The sequence below is a fragment of the Cygnus atratus genome, chromosome 2 (assembly GCF_013377495.2).
Source record: "Cygnus atratus isolate AKBS03 ecotype Queensland, Australia chromosome 2, CAtr_DNAZoo_HiC_assembly, whole genome shotgun sequence".
Classification (NCBI taxonomy): domain Eukaryota; kingdom Metazoa; phylum Chordata; class Aves; order Anseriformes; family Anatidae; genus Cygnus; species Cygnus atratus.
The window spans coordinates 33134564-33153872 of NC_066363.1; the positions used below are offsets into that span (position 1 = coordinate 33134564).

A 19309-nucleotide genomic window follows, 5' to 3' on the forward strand; every position below is an offset into this window, starting at 1 on the left:
GAAACTTAGCACCTTGGCTAATAATTAGAAGTCCATCATCCTTCTTGCCTGACTCATACAGCCAGAAAAATACTAATGTCTGCCACAGTGAGTGAAAATTAGCAGGGCCTGACATGAATATAAATGCTAGCCAGGTTGTGATTTAACGTCTATAAAATATTATAAATCTTCACATACCATGTGTTTTGTAACTGGGTACACGGTAGTTATTCAGAACAGAAGCGAGATTCACATCGTGGTTTTGAAGTCAAGTGCATTTTTTCATTTATGAGTAGAAACAGGTCAGACTGAATTTTTTCTTTTCTGTGTCATTAAGGGAGAAGATAGAAAGGATTAGGCAGAACTACAAACAAATACATTGCACCTACTTTTTCAAGGATGTCCTCGGCAAGTGCAAACTTTTCAGGATCCAAGTCTTTCAGAATTCACACAGCTTTGAGAACTTTTTTCCTAGTAAAGATGGGCTCTTTGCTGTGCTTTCGACTCATTCATTCTTCTAAAAATTCTGTGCTTGGCAAAATGGGAGGTAAATTTACCCTGCAGCTGTTCCCACAGGTGTGGCTCTGTTGACCACATAGAGTAGATGTGTAGTAGATGTGACCTAGTGTCAAAGTGGGCATTAGGGCAGAAGACTGTTTGTTGGAAACCCTAGGCTTGGTGCACGAGACTGGCAAGCCATGCTGGGTGCTGAGCAAGGGATGCATCACTGCACATGAGTGACACCTGTGCTCTGCAGAGAAGTCCTGCTGTGGAGACCTCTAAAAGATGAGACCTGTGTTTGTCCTAACACAGAAAATGTCTGTAAAGAGTTAGCAGTGTGTTTCTGTATTCGGCACAAGAAACAATTTAAAACTGCATTTGGCAAGTGTTTTCCCTGTTCAGCTTTGTTCTTTCATGTGTGTATGGTTAAGTAAATCTCCATTCTTATAGTGGTAGTTGTTGGACTATTCAAACCAAAGCAAACACATAGCAGGCAGTGATACCAGTTCTTTCTGACATTTTAGGTACCAATTTCTTACCCGTTAGGGACTTCCTTCTTGAGATAGCCTGTTGCCCGTGTAAATTCCTAATCCAGCCTCAGCACTCCCGGTTTTTCATCGATTTCATTTTGTAAGTCCTTTATCTATTTGGAGAAAATCAACAATGACTATGGGCAAAGAGCAGAGGCTTGCCTGCTTTCTTCTGCGGGAGCACAGGACTCACCAGGATTTTGTGCAATTGGCAAGGTGTGCAGGCAACACCTTCACACCAGTTGGATTACTTTAGTGGAGAAGAAAATCCTCATACCTGTTTCCAGACATTCATATCTGCTCTTAAATTATGAAGATTAAAAATGAAAATAAAATATCTGAAGGCTGGAGGGGAGGAGGCGACTGAGGGGTTAAAAGCTTGCAAGGACTGTGTGAGAAGGGACAGCAGCGCAGAGGAGAAATTCCCTGCACTTCTGAGCGTTAAAACTTCCTCCCAGAGGTTGTTCAAAATCTGACCATCGGTTCCTTGAGACTGGAGACAGCAAAGGAAGCGCTGTAAGCACTTTGACACCTCGCTTAGCATTCCTGGCGGCATTTTCTTCGGCGGCCACCTTTCCTTTGAAAGCACACCTTTGCTCAGCGTGCCCATTCCGCTGCACTCTTCCCCCCCTGGGGAAAACCTCAGGAGCATCTGGGGGAAAATCTGCCTTCTCCTGGGGAAATCTCAGGGGACGGCACCGCCGGGAGCCCCGGCGGGGTGCGGGGGGAGCCCGCCCGGCTTCCGCTCAGCCCTTTCCCCATCAGCTGCCAGCGGAGCTGGAGGAATATCGCACAGCGCGAAGTGTTCAAACAAAACAAAACAAAAGGAAAAGAAAAAAAAGAAAAAACTTTCGAAGAAGATTGCGGAGCTCGGGAGCAGCGTTAATTAAGTGTTAATTCGGGTCCCACGACGCGAAGGAGCTCAGGGACAGGGCGAGAAGGGCCGGACCCCCGGGAGCCCCGACGAGTGCCGTCGAGGGGCGCGGGGCAAGGACGGGAGGGGAAGAGCGCTCCTCCACGGGTGGAGGGAGGGAACGAGGGAGGAAAGGATGGAAGGAGGGAAGGAAGGAGCTGGCTGCGATCTAGAGCGAAACACGACTTCTAAAGACACTTGCGGCTGGTCCCTTAGCCTGCCGGGTTGCGGAGGTGCCGCTTTTCGGGGCTGAGGGTGACGGCCCGTCGGCAGTCCCCAGGGCAGCCCAGCCCACACGCACAGCTCGAAGGTGTCGGCGAGGAAAAAGGTTCGGTGCCAGCTCCGGTGACGCCGAGGCACAGCGGGGTCGCTCCTCTCCTCCTCCTCTTCCTCCCTCCTGCGCCCCCCCGCCAAATCTGCGGTGGCTTTGGCGATCCCACGGTATTTGCCGGCCCGACGGCAGCCCCGAGGCCGTGTCCTCGCGTCCCGGGGAGCCGCTGCTCCCGCCGATCGAAGCGGGCGGGAGGTGCTCGGCCCCCGCAGGCAGCCCTGGGGGCAGCGGGGCCGGCACACACCGGGGGGCGCTGCGAGCCCACGGCAGGACCGGGAGAGCCACTCTGTGCCTGGGTCCGTGTGTCCGTGCGTGTGTCCCGGACAGGCGGGCAGCCGGGGAAGAGGGGCGGGAAAAGGGGAAGGGAGGGATGGGGGGGCAGCTCCCTCTCGAAAGAAGGAGCCGGGAGGTGATGCGGAGAAAGCCCAGGCAAGGTGCAACACCTGCCGCCTGCCCCACAGTGTTGCTGGAAAAAAAAAAAAAAAAAAAAAAAAAGTAAAGAAAAAATGAAATCGAAAGGCTTCTCGCCCTCTCCCTGAAGGGGGAGGAAGTTTCTCTCTCACTCTTGCTCCGGGAGGAGTTGCAGCATGACAAGCCCACAACACCCCCTTCTCCTGCCCCGACCTGAAGAGAAGCTTGACTCTTCACCTGCAAATGCTCCGTGGCTGCTTTTTGCACTTTGTAGACTGAAAACCAGAAATCTCCCAATGCCAAGCCCGAGGTCGGTCCCCACGAGAGGTATCCATCAGCCACCCTCTCACGGGGACCTACAGCAGTACAAGTACACCTTTGCCATTCCAGGAGTAAGGCAGAATCCTAGTTTGTTTCAAATCCACAAGCGTAAAATGGAGTTACTCTATTTAGAGTGCCCCAGCAAAGCTCCTAGGAGGTATTCCTTACGTTATCCTCTAGCTCCCTAATTCCTTTCTGAAAAAGTGAGTAATTCCAAGCAGCAGTTAGAAAACCATAGAACTGGAAATGCAGTAATTGTCCTAAATGGCGCTGTTTTTCTCAATGTACACTTTCCTGAGGCATAACAATTTCCCCATACGCTTCCACACACGGTGGCCAGCTAGCTTGAAAAGATGTTGCATAAGCAATAGTTGAAAACTTGGGGTTCTGCGTTTTAAAGCAGATATGTGATTTCCTCCGCAGAAACGTTGAGGATTTAAAAAAATACCTTTAGTACCATAAGGTGCAATGGGGCAAGCTCAAAAAGCAGACCTTGATCTATGCTGAGAAACACAAGGCTATTCTGATACAGCAAAAGTCTGTCCTTTTATCCTATCTACTGAAAGCATGAGCAAGCACACACCTCATTTGGTCACACCTTTTCCTGGCTCTTTCTTCCCAAAGCTAAAGCAGAGGTCGCTTCACAGAACGTAACTGAAGCGTGGCAGGTTTGGATTAGTGCATATTTACAACCATTTGTACTGAAAGATTTGTTGTACTGCATCAAGTATTCCTACTCCACCACCCCTATAGCTGTGAAGGTGTTGACGGCCGGATTAGCCATCACATCCACAAATAAACCACTTGGGATTTCACTTCTTACTTTCTACTTCTGCATTCCTAGACTGGAAGCAGGCGAGAAGCCAACACCCCTGGGTCACAGTTTAGCCTCGGTAGGCACAGGCTGCAGGTGGTGGGAAAGGCATGAAGGCAGGCAGAAGCGAAGTGGTAGTTTAAATAATTTCAGCTGCACACATCTCCCATCACCGGTCTATTGAAAATTTAAACTGGAAAATGACAATGAAAAGCTGGAAGAATGGGAAAAGCAGGACACAAAATTCGATAGACATTGCTACGAGCTTGAAGGGGAGAGACTTAAAAGGTCAGAGAGCAAATGGGAATGGCCACAATCATCTGAAGGCAGTTGGAAGGTAAGTTGATGGACACCGGTTTGACCTGTGGGTCAGCAAACTAGTTTAACTCTACCTTGATCTGCACAATGTGAGACAAGTTCCCGGCTCCTATCAAACAACTCAATGCCCTTATCTGGAAGGGTTTAGTAAAAGTAAATCAACTACTAAAAGGAGCTATTCAGCCTTCAAGTGCTGGGTTTTGCTGCTAAAAGAAACAAAAAATATGTGTGTCCTTGCACAGCCCGGAACCAAAAAGGCAGCTCTTCCCCGGAAGAAGGAAGAGTTTTGTCACCAGCTCTGTCCCACTGTCAGACAGCCTTAAGACAGAGCAAGCAGCGCCCTACACACACCTGCAGGCACCTGGCTGGTGGTTATTTGGTAGCCTTCTCTTTTCAAGGGCATGTTGGAGAAGCAGTACTAGATATTACCTACCACTACATTTCCTTGTCACTTGGTGCTCATCCCATTCCATCAGGACTAAAACCCCCAGGTAACACAAACACTGTCTCTCGCTCCCACTGCGGAAATCTGGTGCTGCTACATGGCTCCACTTCCATGGCATTAAAATAAGAATTATTATTATTATTATTATTATTAAGGAAGAAAAAAAAATAAAAGCGGAGCAAACTGTTGCTTTGTTTCTGCAGAAAACTTTGCAGGCCTCTGATGACTGCAATTGTAAAGCCACAAATTCAGAACACAGCTCAGAGAAACTCAACAGGAGCAACTCCTGTTCCCGGTGCTCTTTTAAATCCCCTTCTAACCCTATACCATGCACAGAACTGAAACCCTGAACACATCTGGAGTTGACTCCTCTGCACTTTTTCGCTCCGCATTTTAATGCCTGCTCCTCAGGCTGTCGCCAGGAATGTGCTTTCCATGTCTGCACGGAAAATCCCTCTCCTATGCAAATCCCATACTTCAGTCCCGATTTCTCGGTGCCCCGATAGCGTGCTTCGCCTCCCCCTGTAATGCAGGAGGCCGCGGTTCCCAACAGGAGCAACACCTCCCCCCAAAAAGGTGTCCACGGAGTGGTCCCGGTACTTCTTGCCCAAACGCCAAGCAACCTCCCTAGTCGCTTTTCTACCGAACAAAAGGCTCTGAGATTTTTTTATAACCACCCTGCGATTGCTACAGGGCCAGCGGCTAAACGGGAGCGCTGGCCCGGCCGGTGGGCAACCCGCTGCGACCCTGGGGAGCCCTCGGCCCCCTGGTCCTGGGGGGGAAGCGCCCCCAGCCCAAGCAGGGACTTTTCGCACACACCCGCCAAGTTGCCCACCCCCGAGACCTGCAGAAGTCCCCGCTCGCCACGGCAATTGCTATCGCCCAGCCGCAAATCGGTTGTCTCAAAATAAAAAGCCGCAGTCCGCTTTTTATTTTGTCCTCTGAAGAAATAATTATCATCAGGATTTCCACCTTCAGTCGCCTTTCGCAAGGGAGCCGTGGCTCGCTGGGAGAAATAAAAGCAAACGGGGAGGTACGCGCAGAGCTGTCCTTCACAGTCATCTCAGCGAGAGGTACCGCATTGTTAGTTTGATTTAAAAAATAAAATAAACCGAACATAAAGAGTGTTAACGCCTTTCCTTTAGTTTCCTCTACCAGTACATCACAAAAACATCCCGCAGGGTGCCAGCGAGTTGGTTGGAATACCTCAAAGCCGCTCGCATTGGGTGCTACGATTTACAAACGGGGTTGAATTCGTTGCATTTTCCCTCTTAGATGAAACTCTAGAGAACTCCTCGAGTCACAGGAGTTCAAAGTATATCATTGCCTGCAGTGGTGGAATTAAAAAGAAGAAGAAAAACAATTAGCTGACCTAAGGTAGAATGTTTTATCTGGAGTTTATTAATACCATTTAAAATATTACAGATAAAAATCAATTACATTTCATGCATTTAAAATGCAAATCTAAAATGTTCCAGCGAAGGGCTTTCCATTTCAATGTGAAATATCCAAATTATTTCAACATTACAATGAGACAATTAGTTTGCAGCAGTGCAAACCGCTAATGTAGTGTCAAGAGTGTTTATTACCATTTATCAATATTATTTTCAGGAAATACACATAGGCCAACGTTAGTTCAGTTTCACTTGGACAGTTTATTTAATACATGGGTCGTGGCAAACCCACTTTATGAAATATAGGAGAACTCTCACTGTAACTATACCTGAACTGCCAGCAAATGCAAATAAGTACATGCTCCATTAAATTAAATGTCATTCAACATTTATCAAATATTGTTTGCTTAATTACAGTTGTATGCCTACCTAAATTAATATTCAAGCAAAACCTATATCCTGAAGTGCGATTTGATGTACACTTCAGAAAACGAGTCCAGAAAAAAAATGCAGTTAACTAGGACTGCAACAATAACGCTTGCTCGTGACAGGAAAAGAAATAAAAATTAAAAAATGAAAAATGAAAAAAAAAAAAAAAGCTCAAGTGTACTTCAATATATTTTCAAATATTTACTGGAAGTAATTTACAAGAAAAATACTATACAAAATCGTCTCCTGGACAACTGCTGCTCACACCGATACATTGGTGGAGTTATAATTAATTGTTAGCTAATCTAGAACGATTCCCCAGTTGTACAAACCTATAGGTTCGGATGTAATTTACAAATATTTTATTTTCCTATCCCCCTCCCCCGGCCTCCCTCTTTTTGGCATTCGGACCACAGCTTCGCTTGAAACCAACGGTGCTTCTTCATTTGTTTGGAGTTTAAAAATATATGCCTTTGAAAGTAATTAATTTCAGCGATTTATTTCGCGATTCCTACTCAAACGGGAATTAGAACAAATTCCGCTGGGAAACGGAATAAAAGTTTGGACTCGGGGAGGTAAAAGACGTGTTTAAAAAAATAAAAATAAAGCGAGGGTGGGGGTGGCGGGGAGAGGAAGGGGGACGAATACGCTCCGGTCTCCGGGAGCAGGAGGGATTTCGTGGGTAAGGGGATGGGGGAGCCCCGACGGCGCTGCGGACGATGCCGTCGGAGCCCGTCGGGGGCAGGCCGGGCTCCGGGGCGCCGCTGGAGGGAGGGATGGAGGGAAGGAGGGACGGAGGGATGGAGGGACGGAGGGACAGACGGATGGACGGAGGGATGGAGGGATGGATGGACGGATGGAAGGAGGGGGGCTGCGGGCCGCTTTCTAGCAGGAAAATGAGAGAGAACGTGGGGGGTTTTGCTGGGTTGGGGTCTTTGTTGTTGGTGGTGGTGGTTTTTTTTCCTTTTTCGACGCAGCCCGAGCGGGCTCGCTCGGGTCGCTGCCGTCCCCGGAGCCCACCCGGCTGCGGGGGCTGAGGCTACTTACGTGTCCGCGTCCCCGCCGCGGGGCTGCGCGCCCGGGGGGGAGCCGGGCCGGGCCGAGCCGTGCTAGACCGAGCTGTTCCGGACCGTGCCGGGCCGCGGCGGCTCCGCGCCTCCCCCAGTCACTCGAGGCCGTTGCGGTGGCCGGGCTCGGGGGGCGGCAGCAGCTCCGGGGAGTGGCAGGGCGGGCTGCCGGCCGCGCTGTGCTCGCTGTCGGTGTCGCTGCCCTTCTTGCCGCCGGGGCCGGGGCCGGGGCCGCCGGGGCCGGGGCCGCCGGCGCCGCCAGGGCCGCTGTGGGTCTTGACGTGCTTGCTGAGGTGATCGCTGCGCATGAAGCGCTTGTTGCAGACGGGGCAGGCGAAGCGCTTCTCGCCCGTGTGGGTCCGCAGGTGCCGCTGCAGCTCGTCGGAGCGGGTGAAGCGCTTGCCGCAGAAGAGCCAGTTGCAGACGAAGGGCCGCTCGCCCGTGTGCCAGCGCAGGTGCGCCTTCAGGTGCGACGTCTTGCCGTACACCTTGCCGCAGCCGGGGATGTGGCAGCTGTGCAGCCCCTTGCGGCGCAGGCTGGCCCCCGCCGGCCCCAGCCGCTCGGCCTCCTGGCAGTTGGGGCAGTCGCAGGTGGCCCGGCCCGAGTAGCGGCGGGCGGAGGAGCGCGGCGAGGCGGCCAGCGGCGCGGCGGGGCCGCCGGCCAGCATGGAGCCCCCGGCGCCGGCCAGCGGCGAGGGGGCCGAGTCCGGGTATGAGCCGGGCAGAACCGGCTTAAATCCGTCCATGAGGTGCTGCCCGGCGGGGCTGAGGAGGTGCGAGGAGGCGCCGCTGCTGAAGGCCGAGTGGCCCAGGCCCGAGTAATCCGAGTTGTAGCCGCCCAGCGGCGAGTGGAGCGACGTCTGCAGCCCGCCGGCCGCCGGGTGCAGCGAGCCGGGCAGCGCGGCCGCCCCGTTGGGGCTCTGCACGTCGAGCCAGCCGGCGCCCACGTCCCACCAGCTGGAGGCGCCCGCCGAGCCCACCTCGCCGGCGCCCAGCCCCGGGTGCGAGGGCTTGAACCACGACTCGTAGGGGTGCGCCATGCCCACTCGCGGGTAGATGCCCTGCAGCCCCTCCACCGACGTGTGCACCTTGGAGATGAAGACGGGCTGGTGCGCCTCCTGCCCCGCCGCCCCGCCGCCGCCGCCGCCGCCTCCACCGCCTCCCCCGCCGCCGCCGCCGCCGCCGGGCGCCTGGAAGACGGCGTAGTCGTTGGCGAAGGGCGAGCCGGCGGCCGCCGCGCCGCTGGAGGTGAGCGAGAAGGCGCTGGAGCCCGGCGAGCCGCCGCAGCTGAACGAGTCCGAGACGAGCGCGGCCGCCGCCGCCGCCGCCGCCGCCGCCGCCGCCGCCGCCGAGGAGCCGTTCCGCGCCGCGCCCGGCACGCCGAAGCCCGGCAGGCCGGAGCCCACGGCGCCGCAGCTGCCCGCCGCCGCCGAGGAGGAGGAGGAGGCCGAGGAAGAGGAGGAGCGTTTCCACGGGTGGAAGCCTTTGCCGAAGGACGCCGCGCTGTCCGAGAGGGCGGACGGCGACGGGCTGGGGCTGCCGATCTTGTTGCAGGTCGCGGCGAGCATGGCCAGCGGCGTGGAGCCTACCCGCGGTTCCTCCTGCGGGCACAGAGGGGAGAGGGGCGCCCCGACGCCGTCAGGGACGGAGCGGCCCCGCCGCCGCCCGCCGCCCCCCGCCGCCCCGCTCCGCCGCCCGGACCCGGGCACGGAGCTGCCGGCACCGCGGCTCTGCCTCCGAGCGCCCTCCCGGCCTCTCCTCGCCTCCCCCGAAAGAGGGGAAGGGCCGAAGGGGAGGGAGAAGAGAGGGGGAAAAAAGTTGCTCCTGTTACCGCGGCTTAAAAGACGCCCCCGGCACGGCGGCAGCCGCGTCTCTGGCCGGTCCCTTTCGCCGGGACCCGGCCGGTCCCCGCTCCGCGGGCAATTGTTAAACAGAATTGCAGGCTTAGCAAAGTGCTCCCTTCCAAAAACGGAAAGAAAAAACAAATGAAAAGGCTTCCTCAAAGAGCCTCGCTCGCGTACCGAAGGTAATTAAATACAGACATCAATTTCGCGTATGCACACATGGATGGATGCACGAGTTCAACGTACCTGCTGCACACGGCGGGCTGTGCTATTTTAAAGGGAAATAAAAAGCCACAAATCTGTTGCAAATTAGAAATTGCACAGAAAAAAAAAAAAAAAGACTGCTTTTTTTTTTTTTTTTTCCCCCTTCCAGCAGTCACATGGAAAGAAGAAAGGCCACTTCTCCGGGGGCACAGGAGCAGCACAGCCCAGGCGCTGTAGGTTGTCTCTACAAATGCCCTTCAAAACCTTTTCCTGCTTGCTGAAAAGTGACTCTGCCCCCTTTTCCCCCGCTCGCTCTTTCTTTTCTCCTAAACTCGCTTGTACTTAAGTTAAAGAAAAAAAAAAAAAGAAAAGAAAAAGAAAAAAGAAAAAAGGCTCAATAGAGGAGACTGATAGCCCCGGTCAAGACAGGGGTTATTTTAACCCCCTCCAATCGCCACTAAAAAGAAACTAATTAAACCAGCAAGAGAAAAAAAAACCTTAGACTCACCCCTAGAAGTGAAGTTGCCATCACACAAAAGTGCCCTCCTCTCAGAGGATCTTTTTTATATTGATAAATCGGAGGCAGTGTTTTTTTTAGAGGTGTGCAATACAATGATCAGTTCCGCCCATTCCACCACAATTGTAGCTCCCTCGCCGCCTTTGAAGTGCCGCTGAGCCGCCGCCAGCCAATCCCCGGCCCCGCCGCGCCGCTCGCCGACGTGACCGCGTGAGGTCAGCGGCGCCGTCGAGCACGGCTCGGCACGGCACGGCACGGCACGGCACGGCACGGCACGGCTCGGCACGGCACGGCACGGCTCGGCACGGCACGGCACGGCACGGCTCGGCACGGCTAGGCAAGGCACGGCACGGCTTGGACCCGGCACGGCTCGGTCGCGGCACGGCGCAGCCCCGTCGCGGGGTGGGGGCCGGCCGCTTCCCGTGCCGTGCCTCCCGGTCCTTCCCGTCCCGGTGCCGTTCTCACCCGGTCCCGGCCGCCCCTCCGCACGCAACCGGGCTGGCCGGGTCCTGTTGCCTTTCTCCGTCATCTTCTCAGCGACGTTGTCACCGTTTCGCCCCGTCCTCCCTCCCCGTTCCCCGTGCCTCCCCGAGCAATTTATTCCCCGAGGCCGGCCCCGGGGAATAACCCCCACCTCGCTGCCCACCGGTCCCCATAACTCAGGTGCTCTCACCCCTCGGATTTGGGCTGCCAAGGGCCGTTCTCCCTTCCCCTCGCCCCGTTTCCGTGCGGTGGGGATATTGACTGTACATCATATCTATTGATCAAGGGGGTAAGGGACATTATCATACTTCGAAGCAAGAGGGGAGTAAATTAATGAACTGCTTTCTTTCTCTGAAGGCTGACGGTTACCATAAATGTCGCGTTTCTCTCCGCGAGCTGCTCTGAATGATTTTAGCCTGTTGAGAAGGCGTGACAGGCCAGCCCAGAAGGAGGAAGGGGTGGGGGAAGGAGGGAACTCCGTTTAACAAATAAAAAAGAATTAACTTCATTGCTTTGGTCTCCTTCTATAATGATATTCATTTTACAGACCTAATGCACACTTGTTTAAATTTCGGGTTTAATTTAATCAATACTATCACCCGCAAAGAGGGGAAGAACATTTCCCAGAGATACTCCCTTGTATGAATGCTTATTAACTTTTTATCTCCACTTCCTTTATCTGCTGGAGGTGGAGTAACTATTAAGACATAGATCAGAAAGCGTAAGAGCAAAACAAGCGTCGCGAGCCTTCTATTTTAGAGGAACAGAAAATCGCATTTTGTGGTGTGCCAGGTTGCGTAAAAAGATCGACACGCATTCCTTTCAGCCCCAGAAAGTCCCAGAGACCTTGCCATCCACCAGGCAAGGGGAAGGAGGCAGTGATATATCTTTTTAGAAGAGCCTCACCGGGTGGGTCTTCCTTTCGGATCCGTATTTTGTCTGCACAGGTCTGGCCAGTGGAAACGTGTCCTTTCTTGATCCTTTTTTTCGCGTTTGCTTGTTTCGGTGCTCGCCCTGGCTCTCTTCATTTGGGGCTAAAGGTTTCTAATTTTCAGCGCGCTTTTCCTTTAAAAGCGCCGTGTTGGAAATGGTGAAAAACTCGTTGTAAAAATAGTCGTAGGAGTCCTTACAAGGGAGCTCAACAGAGAGGGAGGAAAAGAGCAAATACATCAGAACTGAACAGAAAGCACAAAAGTACTGTCAGTGGCATCCTCCAGCTACTCTGATAGTTTCACTGAAACTGGAAAAACAGCAGCTCCTGAACTTTGCGAGCGGTGAGCTGATCTTTTCTGAATTCACCCCGGAAACATCTGTAACCTTCCCCTTTGTATACGTTGCCTGCTGGGCAAAGGATTTAAGGAAGCTTACAAATTTGTTTGCATTTGCGTTATTGACCACTGCACTTAAGGGTGCAGTACATCAACATAATATGCAGGTTTGGGGAGGGGGGGGGGGGGGGAGAGCCAACAAGGAGAGGTTTTCCCGAAATTAATTAAAACTTTTTTTTTTCCCCCCATTTGAAGTTTAATGTACGGGAGTAGATAAATGTTCGTGCTGTTTCTTGAAAACCTGTGGGATCCACTCTCAATAAAGCTAAAATCTATTAGCATTCTGTATGCATCTGCAGCATAAATTTCATTTGAATTTCAAATTTAATAAACCAGGAGGTTTTTAATCATCCCTGGTTTTATTTGTTTGATATTAACATGCTTATTGACCGGGTCTGTTGACCAGTTTGATCATTACAGGACAGCAAAAAGTTAATTAAAACGACCACAGCTCCTTAATCATATCATCTGTCTCATCCATGTCGCTCCCTTTATTACAGGCTATGATGGATAGTCTCCCAGATTAATTTCTCTGTTTCTTCGATTTGGACAACAGCTTTTGGGACCTAATTTACATCCTGGGAACAACTTGCTCAAGTCTACCTAACATCTTGTGTCTACAATATACATTAGCAATCTCCGAACTTGAGCCACGACGACAGCATTCGCTAACCTTTATGGGGTGGGTGGTTGGGTAGATGGGGGGGGACTTTCCTCGGAGAAATCCCCGGCCCTCCACGCCGCGGCCGGCAAGCAGACAGAGAGATGGATAGAGCCCCCTTCCAGGGGTCGTCGTCTGCCCGCGCACAGCTCTCGAGGGCTAGGGGAGAGGTTGCTCTTGGGGGAAACCGAGGTCTCGCTGGCTGTTTGAAAAGGCACAGCCGGAAAGATTAAACTGACCGCTGCCCACGCCGTATGTTGAATGTCACCAGCGGCGAGGGAGAGCATTTGGTGCCCTGGCTTTGCGGTGTGCTCTCTGCGGGTCTGTGCCACCCTTGCGCCGGTTTAGGCGCACCCCCTTTACAGCCGGGAGTACCTAAAGCCTTCCCGCTTCCACCGCCGCCCTCCAAGCGCCCAGCCGGGACGAAACCTTGGCTGGTGCATGCCGAGCGGCCCCCAGCCCCGCTCCCGTGGGAAAAGCCCCCTGGGCGAGGGTCTTCCCCCGCCCTCCCCCGGCTCCGTGCCCTGGAAGCCGCCCGCTCCCCGCGGGAGTCCCACTGCGCTGCGCCCGCCGCCCCCCGGGGACGTGGGGGCCGGCGGGGTCCCCTGCACCTGCAAGGTGTCACCTGGGGGATTCACCCAGGGGTGACAACAAACTCTCCAGGAGCAGCAGGGCTCGGCTTGGACGGGGAGAGGAAAAAGGGGAACACCCCGTAAATGAAATAAACCAGCCAGCGGGCAGCCCGTGCGCTGCCGGGTGGCCAGCGAGCAATGGTGATGCTGAGCGTCGCGATTTAGCGTCCATTCCCACCGCCGCGTTGCTGTGCTTTACCTGGGACGTTTGTCCCACTGCCTTACAGGGGCATTTCGTTCATTGCGATGGCCGACCGGGCACCCGGTGCAGGGGGGTGTGAGCGGGTGCCGCATCCATCGCCCCGTCGCTTTCCGACGTGAATTTCTCCAGCCGTGCAACAGTGCCGGGGGCAGGTACCCGCAAACCCCTCCCGGTTCCCCATCCCTCGTGTCCTAACCCTGCCACGGAGCAGAGATGCGAGGCCTGGCTGCTCCCCCCGGCAGAACCTGGGGCTCCTCGCCGAGCCCCCTTTTGGCGAGGGCACACGCCGACCTGCCCGCTGGCAGCCGCCGGAGGGGATTCACCTCGAGAGGCGTTCGGGCGCTTATTTATTTATTCGTCTGGGCCTGTGTCAACGCGAGTAAATAAATAAATAAACGCGAGGCAAGCTGGCCGTGCTTCTGAAACATCCCCGTAATTAGATTAAGCCCGGGGAGCCGCTGTGCACATGTCGGTGTGTGCGCTCCCGGGGAGGAAGAGGCATCTTCGCACCCGCCCTATTTACACTGCCGGGGTGCGCCTAGATGCGATCCGCATCTCCTCCTTCTTCCCCCCGGTATTATTATTTTTTTTCTTCATCTCCCACCCCCCCCTCCCCACCCCTCCACCCGCCCCCAGCCCCGCTATTTTCTCGCCGTGCTCGGTTCCTAGGCGGTCATGTAAGTACCGGGAGGCGCCGGGGGGATGAGCGAGCCCCCCGGGCTGGGCGCAGGGCGCAGCGCGGGTGCGGAGCCCCGCTTCGGTCCTTCGGTCCTTCCTCGAATAGATTTGTTTAAGCTGCCTTTTTTTTTTTTTTTTTTTCCTCTTATACATCACTTTCTCCCGGGCACCGCTTCCAGTTAAAAACTACTAAATTCTTCTCCTCGGCGATATTGATTTCTTTTCATTCTGCTCCGTTAGGAGAGGAGGTAATGCTTCCAGATTACCCCGCGTCTCCTCCAGACGGTTGACAATTGCAATCGCAGTTTCGGGAAGATAAATGTTACTTTGGGAATTGTGTTTAATTACAAATAATCTAGGAGCTGCTCTGGGTCCGATGGTTTAACCACACGTGTTCAAATCACTGTAGAAGCTTTACAAACGAGTGACAAGATACAGTAAACGTTTGAAAAATCGGTGTGCAAGGCAGGACGTTCCCAGCAGACAGGCTGCCTGAAGCCGGGTCATGCCCCGAAATACATGCTGCTTATATATAAACGTATATATCTACCTAAATATACAGACTTTGCTGTGTATGTGTGTGTATACATATGTGTGGTTTGTCCAGACACTTGTATATACAAATCCTACAGCACCCAAAATCACAGCCTGCAGAGAACACAGAGGAAAAGGAAAGCTTTCCACGTATGTACGTATTTATTTATTTACGTGTTCTGCCAAGTGCAGAGAAGTGACAACCTGGGAAAATTACAAAGAGAAAATAAACAACACATCTTTTCTTGCTGCCGTTTACGAAGTGCAAGAATCCCTGGCGCTCCGAGCAAGACGTACCTTCGGAGTAAGCAGCCAGGAAGGTTTTGTCCGTGCCGGTTCACGCACTCAGTGTGCATCGCAGCCTTCTCTTGTTGTGCAGCTCTCCTGCGATTTGACTCGAGAGACCCTAATATTGATATATTTACTGTTCCTTTTACAATGTAGCTGCCACCTTTCCCTGTCGTTATTTGCCTATATGGCAGAGCAATTAGGTCGCCCCCCCGCTCCCCCCACCCCCTTTCCCCACCCCAGCAGCCTTATTAACTTGATGGGAGAGGGAGGGGAGGCAGGAGAGCAGCGGGAAGGAGGCAAGGTGGCGAGCAGGTTATTCCCTTAACCTGACCTGGCTGTAGGAGCGAGATGAGCAACACTGAACAGATGTCCCCATTTAAGCCATTCTTTTCCCACATGCCTGCTGGATGCTGCCACGGCGCAGGAAGCTTGCTGCAGACCTGGCCCATTCCCGGCCATTATGGCCAAGTTATTCTGGACCAGTGAGCACGAACAAAATGGGCTTCAGATCGCGTGCTTTAGAATAATTCGACTCCGAGCCCTGGCAAAGCCCCCTCCCCCCATTTTTTTACGTGCTGGGGGGGGACGGGGACGTGTTTCGGCTCTGATCGCAGGAGAAGAACTTCTCAAAAGATCGTTAGCCCCTTCCCCCTCCCTCTCTTCGGCAAATATGGTATAATTTACAGAGCAACTTAATAATCCGAGGGGCACCGCAAAAGCCCTTTGCGTTGTAAACCGCTTCTAATTACCTGCCAGAGCAATTAGCTGACTATCACGAAGAAATTAGATCGCTCAATGTAGCATAAATAATGCGAATAATTTTGTAAGGAGAATGGAAAGCGAGACCTGGTGTTTCTTTATAAGGAAATAACACCTCGTACTGTACGAACCCTACATGAACACATATTAATGTCTAGGCATGCACGGAAATGAATCCGAACATGAACCCTCTGGCTTAGATTCAGCACTTTCTTCATTTACATATGCGGGGTGAAAGTCGGCTTCCAGGCGTTTAGATACAGAGCTCTTCCAGATCACAGTAATTAACACATAGCGACTTCAATAGGAAAACCTGTTTTCCAGATGATTTTTACAATGCGGCTTTATGTCTCATTTGGCAGTTTAAATAGCTGGAGTTGTTTTCTGGCTGCATCTCCACTATCATCTGTTGAGCATATTTTGCCTAGAATACTGACCAAAACTTACAAGCAGATTTCTTTTTTTAAAAAAATATGGCTATGCCTGGAGGTTTCGGGCGTTGCCTCTTCTCATATGGGCTAGTTCTTCGAGAAGATTTTAGGGGATTACCTTAAAAGTTGGTGCTATCTAACAACCACATTTATTTTTTCTTCCTGCATTTCGCCTCGAAGGACAGAAAGCCTTCGTACGATTCTCGTTGGTTGAATATTTTATCTCAGGAGGAAAATGTTGTTTTCCAAATTACAATGTACAGGTAATAGACAGTCTGCAGGGATTGCAATGAACGTTTTTAAGCACCTAAGAATTAGGGTTTTAAGTTACAATCTTTGCGAGGTGTTTCTGCGCGGTGCTGGATCTACAGCTGCGGATTTCGGGAAGGAGAGTGTGTCCACAAGCGGCAGGCGCGTCGTGCCATGAAAGTGCACGAATTCAGCGCCAGCGGATTGCGATTTTCTGCCGTGGTTCCCCTTCCACCCCCTGGACTGAGGCAGCTGCTGGGCAGAAATCTAGACGTGAATGAAGGTGCCAGACCGCAGTGCAAGTCAGCCCATCCCAAACTACAGCTCGGAGGCACTGTGGGATTCGGCATAACTCGTGAGGAGTGCGCCGGGTTATGGATAAACAAAACTAATTAGGCTGATCTTTGATAAATAGAAGAAGCTGCAGAACCCACGAGTCGTTTTCAAGCATCTTCCAAGGGGGAAAAATCTCAGCGTGTGATCAACTCTTCCATAACTTTTCCGTGCTTTCTTTGCTCCTGCGCTAGTAGAAATGAAACCAGAAAGGGCTCGTCTAACACCCCGTCCCCGAGCAGACTCCGCAAAAGTTGCGGTGACATCCCAATAGGGTTTCTGAGCCTCTCCAGGTATGAACGGGACCGCTCAGCTGTTCCGCAGCCCCGCGTAGCTCACAAGGAATTGTACAGCATGTTTAACGATTCTTGCTCACCGGCTAATTAGAGACGGCTTTGAAGCTCCATTACCGGCTGCAAAATTATTGCGGTCAGTTTAGGCCAAATTCTGCAGTCCTTAATGGAGCGAAACTCCCATTGAAGTCAATGGGATAGAAGTCAACGGGCGTCGTGCTCTATTAAGGAACACAGAATGCGTCCCTTTGTGATTTAGAGATTAAAAATCGCTATCGAGAAGAGGGACGTTTAAGACGGTCACGCTCTCCGGGCGGGATCTGATCCGCGACACGGGAAGGGCCCGATCCGGCTCCATCCACCCCGCGGACTGAGCCCCGGGCTCCCCGGCAGGATGAGTGCCGCGGTGGCATCGCTCACCACCCCGACAAAGGGGCTTTAGGGGGGGCTGAACGAGGCAAAACTTCAGCCTCGGGAGGGCTTCTGCCCCCCCTGGGGCTAGGGGACTGTCACCACGGTGGGTCCCCACCCTCGGGAACCCCGTCCCTCTCGCTCCTTGCGCGGCGATGTCTCTGGTCCCTAATCCCACAGCCTTTTTTTTTCCCCAAGCGGGTATCGAGGTGGGCGTGAGGATGCAGTAGCTGAGCCCCTCGCAGCCCGCATGCAAGCACATCATTTGGCTACCGGTGCCGGGGTTGGGAAGTCTTGTTTGTAACCGTGACCACCCACTGCTCTCAACGTGATTCGGCAGTCAAATCGGGAGCGCGGGCTTAAGTTGCTGGTTTTGCGTGACTCTTGAACTCCGAAATGGGTTTTGACTGAGCATTATCAAATATTTCCTTACTACAGGTGCGAAATAGCACTGAAAGTGCGTGAGGAAAAGTCCGTTTTACTTAACTAAATGAAACGTTGCAGGACTTTAGTTCAATATTCTTTCACTTGAGGGGGAGAACTGGGGGGTGGGAAGGGGAGGAGAAGAGAATAACCTGAAATATGGAGATCTTCCTTTCTTCTTTTTCCTGCTCTAGTGGAAAGTAAAAGCCCTTGGGAAAACTTCGCAGCCTTTTCCCCTGAGCGCGGAGGGGCACCTACAGCTGATTCTCTAGGAAAATGTGTACAATTACCACTCGTTTTCTTTCTCCTGGAACAACTAATTGTACAAATGAAAGGTCAGGCATGTGCTTTTCCTATGTTTATCAGCCACAACAATGAGCCCCTTCTATTTTTTCCCCTAGTGCATTATATTGCAATAAAGTGCTGCCGTAGTGCCGTCTCTTTGGGTAAACATCTTCAAAGGCGATTTTGCAAAGCCGAGCGGTGCGTATATATTCTCAAAGCTCTCAATGGCCGGGGAGAAGCCGAAAGCGAGGTGCGGGTTGTGGGGGCGTCCGCAGCCCCCCCGAGCCGCAGAGGCACACATTTTCCCCGCTGCCCCCGGCCGGCTCTGCCCCGGTGGAGGGCCCGATCCTGCCGCCCGCAGCCCGGCGTTTCTTTGTCCCTCGTGGCTTGTGTCGCTTTTTGCGGGGCGGGACGGATCCTGCCCCTCTCCCCCGGGGATCCAGACCACCTTGGCATGTTCTCCCCGCTTGCCTCCGGAGCGTAAACCCGGTAGTCCCGAAGGAAAGCCTGCCAACGCCTCCTAATCCGTGGCAGATTTTTCTTTCCATCTTACGAGGAGACCTCTGATCACATCTTCAGGAACAAACCATGAGCCCGCCAAGTCCTGAAAAGGTTTCAAATACGGGACACAACTTCTCTGTGCCAGCTCGGTGCGAAGAGTTCATTGGACCTAGTCCCTGTGGTATAGATGTGTAATATTCAATATTTCCATCAACAGGTTCACTTCACTTCACCTGTTACGTGGGGAACAGGTATCCACTGGGACTGTGCCTGGGGGGAACATACCTGGTGCTGATAAAGCAGTTTTATCCCATCCCGTTAACTACTCTGAGGGCATCTTTCCGGGATATTTACCGATGTGTGCTGTTATCCTTAACCAAAATTTGCTCACTGCTCACAGTCCTAGTGGATGCATTTTTCCACTAATTTGTCCTTGCTGAACAGAAACATCTCTGCACTCCTTACACCTGTGAACTGAAGGAGCAGAATAGCTCTATAGACCTGTTGGGAGCTGGAAGGAAACTTCAGGAGCCATGAAGTGAGCAGGAGATCTTGATTTCTCGTGTGAATCTGTCTATTATGTTGTGCCTGTTCATATAAAAGTTCATTTTTATTTATTTTTTTAATCGTGCTGGCTTGTGATGCCCAGAAAATTTCTCAGAGGAGTCTGTCTCCACCGAGATCCAAAACACGGGGCTGTTTCTCTCCCTTTGGATAGGGATCACTGCCCTATTCCTTGCAGTATCTGTCAAGAGGGTGTCAGGGTACACCCGACAACCGTGGACAAACAGGTGTCG

General features: G+C 52.7%; 1 protein-coding gene across 1 annotated transcript; it reads right to left on the minus strand.

Annotated features, from left to right (window-relative positions):
* Nucleotides 1-7551: 7551 nt before the first annotated feature.
* Nucleotides 7552-10232, minus strand: SP8 (Sp8 transcription factor). The gene is made up of 2 exons (XM_035562505.2): nt 10010-10232; nt 7552-9054 (listed from the first exon to the last, which is right to left on the minus strand). The coding sequence occupies exons 1-2, from the start codon at nt 10028-10030 to the stop codon at nt 7552-7554; spliced, it is 1524 nt and encodes a 507-aa protein (XP_035418398.1). The 5' UTR covers nt 10031-10232.
* Nucleotides 10233-19309: the final 9077 nt, after the last annotated feature.